The 8,219-nt window shown below is 39.3% G+C and overlaps 1 protein-coding gene across 1 annotated transcript in view; it reads left to right on the top strand.

The window, feature by feature from the left end:
• LOC102376259 (kinesin-like protein KIF20B) overlaps window positions 1-7,140 on the top strand; it is a gene marked incomplete at its 3' end in the record, with an annotated part of 13,524 nt that extends 6,384 nt beyond the window's left edge. The window contains exons 5-10 of the mRNA XM_025194607.1: window positions 104-288; window positions 3,294-3,342; window positions 4,084-4,278; window positions 6,090-6,201; window positions 6,830-6,901; window positions 6,994-7,140. Of these exons, the coding sequence (XP_025050392.1) occupies window positions 104-288; window positions 3,294-3,342; window positions 4,084-4,278; window positions 6,090-6,201; window positions 6,830-6,901; window positions 6,994-7,140 (760 nt within the window). The remainder of the gene's footprint in view (window positions 1-103; window positions 289-3,293; window positions 3,343-4,083; window positions 4,279-6,089; window positions 6,202-6,829; window positions 6,902-6,993) is intronic.
• Window positions 7,141-8,219: the final 1,079 nt, after the last annotated feature.

Below are 8,219 nucleotides of genomic sequence, written 5' to 3'. Positions count from 1 at the left end.
ATTCCTACTTTCTTGTTCTTTCTTTCAGGAAATAATTTATCAGTCTCTCCCTCCTTGTTTCCAAGAAAATACAAATCTCTGACCTGATGTATCTTATTTACAGGGACGGAAGATGATGTTGGTATCCTGCCAAGAACTATGGATATGCTGTTTAAAAGAGTTCATGGTAAAATGTATCCAGAAATGGATCTCAAGCCGCATAGATGTAGAGAATATATAAAGCTGACTAAAGAACAAATGAAAGAAGAAATTGCTTTTAAAAATTCAATTCTTCGTCTAACAAAAGAGGTATGGCAGTATTTCTTTATACAATACACAGCCTTCTAAAAAAGATCTTATTGGCCTTGTCAGGATCTTATTTCCTCTGGAAATAAGGCATCAACAGGTACTCGTGAATCTGGAAAGTTGTTCGAAATGAAAAGAAAAGCTGTCTTCACAGGGAAGGAGCAGAATTGAAAAGAACTGAAGTAAACTATAAACAGTTGGATCCAAATGGCTTTTTTGATTTAAGGATACCCAATTATTTCAGATTTTTTAATTACAATAGACTGGAGTGGCACTGTAATTGAAGGCTTATGTTGACTAAAAACAGTTTTGCAAATCAAAAGTGTTTTTTGTCTTCTACTCTAAGCATAAACATTGGATAATTGGCTGACTTTAATGGCATTGGTCCTGATTGGCACAAACTAAGTTCTGAAGTACACGGAGCACCAGCTAAATAGAAATGAGCAATGAGTACACATTTAGACCAAAAAAGAAAAACTCTCTCTAAAGGGAGATTGAAAATTCCCCCAAATAACTGTTTCACAAGATTTGTTTTGGATGTTCTACTGTTAGTCAGCTGAAACTATTGTGTTGAAAATCAAAATTCTCTGGAAGGAAGGTGGCAGTAAAGTCCTTTAAATAAGATTATGCAGACTTGTAGGAAAGTGCAAAAAACATAAACGTCTTTTGCCTTGTAAGTTTAAATGCTTAATTGATGGAAATTTTTGTTGTTGTCGTTGTTTTTTAGTTCAATAATCAAGAACTTAGGTTTTAACATTTCTGATTATCCATACATTAAAAAGACGCTTGTTTTGATAACCGAATTGCCACTGATAAAATTGTAATCTTTCACCCAAAATTCGTCTTTCAGAATAAAAATGATTGATTGAACAGTAAGAAATGTCAGTGTAGTACAGACTGTTTGCCTTGTTGATGTCCCTTTCCTCCTGTGGTTTGGCCAAAATATAACTGAACTATCATACTCTTCTGGTCTGTAACATACAGCGTAAATCAAAGGTTGCTAGTTTCCTTTAAAAAACATTGTATTTTTAGTGATATTAGGTTTTTGGGTTTTTTTTTTTTTAAGCTTTTAGTAGAAATCTACTTCTGACAGTTTATGGAAATACACAAATAAAAATAAATAAAGTATTTTATTTTTTACACATGTACATATGCATACATGTATGCCTGTAATTATGTTGAAGGCATTAGCACATGTCTGCAGTTATCACTAAACAGTTTTTATGTGGCTTTAGAAATATGCACTTCTTTTTACCTACTTGTAAGGGAAGGGGACACAAAATGTGAAGGAATTTGGAATACCAGGTACAGGTCGGTGAACTTGTGCTGAAGGTTAATAGGCCAGGGCTCTGCAACATTTTTGGAGCAGGAATTTGCTTTAATAGAATTCATTTCCGAGTGGGCCACTCCCAACCTAATTCTACAGCAGCAGGCACTAAAGGGGGAAAGCAATGACACTGCTGAAGCCCCCCTACCCCTGCAGCTTAACAGCCATATCTGACCTCTGTGGGTCATAGGGCTAGGCAGGGATTCTTTTATACTCTTGTTCAGCCTGACCTTAATGAAGTCTGCTACAGAACTCATGTTTACATGCAAGACTGGTCTACTGAAGTATGTGAAGTGAAATCCTTTCTTGAAATTCTGTTGCTATATACATGCATATACCTTGTGCTGATTGCATGAGTAAGTTGATGGAATCCTAGCTTTTTGTGACCTTTGCAAATATTTTTTCATGTAATCGGCCTTTTTTTAGATGTATACCATACTCTAAGTTCTCGGTAGACACGTTCCTTTTTTTTCCCCCCTTCCAGCTATATTTTAAGAATATGCAAAAACTTCATGAAAGTTTACAATAGAAATTTATTTGATGATAAATATAGGTTGAGCCGAAAATGGTATCCTGTACTCCTTTGCATGTTGGTGTTTTTTTTTTTTTTCAGCTTGAAACATACATTTTAGTACGGTCTCTCCCTAATGTGTGATGATACATTTGTTTACCTGTGCTCTAAGTCAGTGGTTCTCAGCTTTTTTTCTTGTACCCAGAACCCTTTTGTAAACTATTTACTAGGTTGGGACTGGCCAATGTTTAAGTAGAAAACTGCCCCCAATCCCAGGCCCCAGCCCCCCCAGAGTGAGCACCCACAGTCTAGTTGGACTGGCTTGAGCAGGAGCCGCTTCTGCAGCCCAGCAGATGAGACTTGGCACAGGAGGGCAGAGTGACGGAGTAAGACTCATTGTTGCCACTGCTGCCAGAACCCTTGCACCAGCCACGCTGCCTTCACCATCTCCTGCCACCAGTCACTTGCTCATGCACTGGGCTGTGGGTCTAACCCACTGCCATGGCCTGGCTGCCGCCACTGCTCCCCTCAGGCCACGGCTCCTCCTTTTGGAGAGGAGGTGGGGTGGAAGGCAGTGTTGTCTGTGTCCCTTTGACACACTATCTATGCCTTCTTTCCCTTCTGCACCATAGATTTACCTGCAGGGAGCTGTAGGAACTGCTCTCCATGGTGCCTGGCTGCCATGTGTCCTGCCTGATCACCTTCCTCCTACTCCCCCCAGCCTCAAGCAGCTCCACGCAGGCTAGAACTCTGCTAGCCTCCAACGGGAAACCTGTAGTTTCCCATGTCTTCTCCTTTTAAAGAAGAATCCATTTTTAAAGTTTGGGGGGTTTTTTTTTGGGGGGGGGTATTTTTATTTTTTATGGGTTATTTACAACTCTTTCATATATTCTTGCGACCCAGTTTTGAGTTGTGACCCATGGGGTAAGAATGCTGCTCTAAATGAGCTCCTAGTCCAAGCTAAAGTTCAGGCTGTTGGAAATGTTGAAGACAAATAATTCCTGTCTGTTTTTAAAGCTTCTGATAATCTTATATTGACGTAACATTGCTGTTCTACTGGTAGTGCTCTAGACCTGCTTCAGAAGTTTTGGGCTTAAATATCCCTAGTTCTAACCAAGATTAATTTGACTTTTACTGCTATCAATTTTCTTTTCCTTTTTTTGTTAATAGGCAGATTTTCAGAACAGCAATTGCAGCAAGACTTCAGACGAATCTGAAGGTATGTTTCATGTAAAAGTTTGTTCTTTACTTAAATGAATAAGGGCTATTCTACTTAAGGTTGGTAACTTTCAATTCCAGTTCCAGCATGGGTTACTAGCAGCTGAAAAGTTTTGCCGTTTGTCTGTTGAATGGCCCATATCAAATAATTTTGTGACAATTCTTGTGCTTGGTTCTACAAGACGAACAACTGCAAATGGTCGTCTTGGCAGACAGTCTGAAGGTGAAGTAAAGTCTTCATACTAATGGTTTCTGATAATGTTTAGTCAGACTACAGTGTAGTTGTAGCTGAGTAAATTTTCACTGCTGCTCTTCTGGTACTATCATCCTGACAACTTGTAATAGTTAATTATACTCCAAATAAAGTAAGCATGTGTACACAAATAATCCTATACATTTGGAGTGTATTGAATTGAGCAGTGTCCTCCAAAGAACATACTTAAATCTCTTGAGCACAGTTAACTCATTTTGGTTGAAAATAAATTCTTTTTTTGAAAGAGCAAGTGAGATGTATTGATACTCCTTAACAAAGATAGTAGACGTGTACAGATGGTCAAAAAGTTTGGCGTTGTGATGAGTGTCTCACTTTAAGAAGTCCAAGCTCAGTCGAAGTTCATATTTTGTAACTAATCTCTCTTTTTATACTCTGGACTCTAATTCTGTTTTTGTTTTATTTATTTTTTTTTTAGTTCTAGTTATTTTGTGTAAAAGGGTATTTTGTATAACTAAATATTTTTGGCAGACTTGGAAGAAGTCACAAAAGAATCTGAACAATCTATCACAACTGAAGGAAGCCACATGAAATTCTCTCTTTGGGTTTCCTTTTGTGAAATTTACAATGAGTGCATTTATGACTTGCTGTTCCCAATAACAAATGACAAGAAAAGAAAGTTGTTGCGTCTTGCTCAAGATATCAAAGGCTGCTCGTATGTGAGAGGTAACTATAAAATAAATACTTTATCATGCATTTTAATATCTTTTTGGGAAAACAAATCACTTGCCCACTCTCTCAATGAATGTTAGAAACAAAAGAGAGACAGTTTTCTGTTTCTTACTTTCTCTCAATATAAAACAACTTCAAAAGCAGTTCTGCTTTTAGATTGGAGAAACCAGAGTCTAGCTGGGCATGTCTACACACGCACTTTTATGCACAGTAGCCTATCTACTACACATTAAAGTGTCATGTAAAAAAAAAAAAAAGTGCTATTAAGCTAATAACTACTCTAAAAACCATGCACATTTGTTACTGCACGTTAAGGCAGCCTAATGCACACTTTTTTTTTTTTTTTTTTTTTTTTTTTTTTAGTATCACATTGGAGATGCTAAACTTAATGCTCAATAGAAAAAGTGCCTTAGTGCACATGTAGATGCACCTGCCTTCTAATATCCATGTTGGGACAGTTGGCTTATTTAAAGTTCAATTTTTTGCAATTGTTTACCAGGAAATATAGGCAGTGGGACTGGTGTGATTTGAGAGCCCCGTGTGAGGGCACAGGATTATGGGCTGGGTGATAGGCCATGGATGCTAGCTGTGAGGCATGGGATGCAAAGTGCCTGGGGAAGGTCTGCTGGGCACTTGAAGCCCCTATGCCCGAGGTGGGTCTACCTCCTACTTTCCTGCCACGCTTTGATGGTCTAAGAAAAGAATGGGAGGTTCCTTTAGAGAGGGGGTGTCCTTCCACCCTCCGGCTGGCTACATGCTATACTGACTTGGAGCTCTGATAGGATACTTGGTTGCCATGAACTTGACTAATATGTCATTCCTTTGCTGAACTGGGGTGGGCTTTCTTCCCCACCTGCTTCAGTAGTCTTTGGGGAAAACCACCATAACTGGCCGTCCACCTTAAGGTTAGTTAGAGGTTACAAGCTCCTTCTGCTGGGTTCCTTAGGCCGTGCCAAGATGCTCCTGCGTCAGGCCTGTCTTAGTAAGAAATAAATTCCACACAGTAGAAAACTGACACTCAAAACACCCTCATCACCTAATGTGGCACTGCTTGGGGAACTGGACTTGTGTGTCTGCCGTCAGTCCTACGGTTCACTCTGGAGGTGGGTCCCCCCCAGTCCCACTCTGGCTCACTGCTGCTAATCTCCAGGGTTCAGGATCCCTCTGGGTGTCTTCTATCCCAGCTCATAGGAGCCCCTTTGGCATCCTTCCCAGGTCTCACAGTGCCTGTAGGGGCACTCCTGGTACCCTGTGCTGCCCGCTCCTGCAGTGCCCTCCGGGGCTTGTTTGGGGCCTCGACACCTTTTTATGATGTCGCCATCAGCATGCATCTTCACACGCAGGGAAAGTGTGCTTTTTTTAAAGCACTGGGGAGATGTGCGCACCTCTGCTTCTCGGGCTTAGGTTGCTGCAGGTATGGTAAGCAGCGAGTCAGCTGACCGCTTATCCCCCGTCAGCCAGGGGTGGGGGGGAAATCACTCCTGGGACCTCTGGGAGCTTTGTTGCCCAGCACAGTGACACGGCATAAGGGAAGGTTCGGAGCAATGTATATTCCCTTGGTATCAGGGCAATTAAATGGGAACAACATAATGATTCATCAAAGGTGAGGCAGGCAGGTGGTTAGCCCTGGAAAAGTGGGTGCGCCAATGACTAGACCAGCCCAGTGAGCCCCACTTGTTACAGCAATAAACTGGCTAATTTTTTTTGCGTGTCCTGAATACAGATCTATATGCATAGTACATGTACATGCATAATGATTACGTCATAAATATTTAGCAAAATAATCTTGGCTGTTCCCTTTCAAGATCTGCAGTGGGTCCAGATTTCTAATGCAAAAGAAGCTTTTAGACTTCTGAAGTTAGGATTGAAACACCAGAGCATTGCTTGCACAAAACTGAATACTTGTTCCAGCAGAAGGTGAGAGAGACCTATGAATACTGGTGGTGGCATGGATCTTTTGGTGATGTGAGAGCCCAGACAATTAGGCCACAATTTTACCCACACTGGTAAATGGGGGAAAAAAAATGTTTAGCAAAGCTAAAACAGCTTTGGAATAAGAAGCTTCTATAGAAAAGCTTACGGATTTGTTGAAACCATTCTCCTTGAAGTAAAGGCAATTAGCTCTTAACTTCCATTTGCCTTTATTCAACACCTATATGGGTTTTGAAGACTCAATGGCCTTCTTAGTATAGAATGTTGGGAATGTAGGAATAGCCTACTAATTTGACAAGTGATTGTTTTTAAAAAAAAAAAAAAAAAAAAAAAAATCCCAAAGAGAATGCAAGCCCAACTGTTGAGCATAGCTTGCTTTCTTCCTTTTAAATACACTGGATGTTTAAACTAAATATATTTAGCAGCTAGAATGGCATTTGGCTAAACTGTAAACTTGTTGGTGAAGGCATAAATGCATGTTAAAATTTTTACCAATTTGTGTACAAGTCCCGAAGAGGTTAAATGCAACTTTCCTTTTGGTTTTTAAGTAACTGAATGAGAAGTGATATTGGATCAACATACTTTTATTTGCCTTTTTTCTTTCTTTTTTTAGTCACAGCATATTCACTGTTAAAATATTAAGGATTGAAGATTCTAAAATACCTCTTGTAACACAAGTCAGTGAGTAAGTTTTGGCTTAATTTGTAATAAGCTTATTAGTTGTGCTGACTTCAACACCTGAAAAGCAAATTTAACTTTTTTAATCCTTCTTTTCAGATTAGTACTCTGTGATCTTGCTGGCTCAGAAAGATGCACCAAAACACGCAATGAGGGTGATCGATTGAAAGAGAGTGGAAACATTAACACTTCTCTGCTGATTCTAGGAAAATGCATTAATGCACTCAAGAACAGTCAACAATCAAAGTATGCGCTTCAAGAGCTATGCTTAATTTTTGTGGCTATAATTAAATATATAAAATCAAACAACTAAATATTGATAAGTGCATCATGTCTACCATAATGAAATGCACAAAAGTGTTACATTTTGATAAAATTACTTTTTTTTTAAATATGCAGTTTAGCAGAATGCTCAGGAAGCTTATTGTAGGGTTGGACTGCTGTAGCAGTGATGGTTTAGGAAATGTGAGAAGCAAGGTTTTTGTCTTTGTTTTTTGTTTTTGTAGTGATATCTTTTTATTGGGCCAACTATTTAGCTAGGAGAGATGTGCCCAAAAGCTTATCTAACAAAACTCTTGCTTTTCCACGCTCTCTTTTTCTTTTATACTTGCTATTGTAGCTCTCTAGTGAATAGTAACTTTGACTTTTAGCTGTAGGCAAAGTTGTGTGTTTGTCATTTTCCACCCCTGCTACCCTCACACATGTGCGTATATCACAAAGCGGCTGCAATTGCTAGTTTTGATTTGAGATTATATCCCGTTTTCCTTGCTTTTTATTCTTTAGAGAGCTCCCACAGGCCTGCACATCATGTAGTCCCATTTGCATACTGAAACTAAGATGCAAGTGGTGGCCAGACCTTGTGCTGCCTTTTGGTAGAAGAGCAAAACTTTGCTTTTAGAAAACAAGTACTCTAATGCATCAGAATCGAGGAAGCCATCAATCTGAAGTCCGAGCAGTTGGGTTTTTTTTTGTGAGGCCAAATTTAGGCTTGAATCATCATACACTTGCTTCTGGACAAACTCGAGCCTTTTCAGCTAGTCTTGTCTTCTATCCCCCTGCCGTTTTGCTGTATAAGAGAGATCCATGTAACCAGCCTGCGTAGGAGAAACTTGTAGTATGTATCAAGTCATGGGAAAAGTATGAAGCAAAATAATTTTGTTCAGCATCTTCAAATTGTTAGGAGATCTAAATCACTGTATGAGGAAAAATAAACAAGAATCTAAGATACTGATGATCCTTAGCCAACACACATTTATTGAACAGCATCTTAATTACTAAATTTAAATTTAAGTAAGGCATTGTTAGGTGTCTTTTCTCCCCCCCCC

The sequence above is a fragment of the Alligator sinensis genome, unplaced genomic scaffold (assembly GCF_000455745.1).
Source record: "Alligator sinensis unplaced genomic scaffold, ASM45574v1 scaffold423_2, whole genome shotgun sequence".
NCBI lineage: Eukaryota > Metazoa > Chordata > Crocodylia > Alligatoridae > Alligator > Alligator sinensis.
Note: the sequence above shows the minus strand (reverse complement) of the source record. Positions and strands in the feature narration are given on the sequence as shown.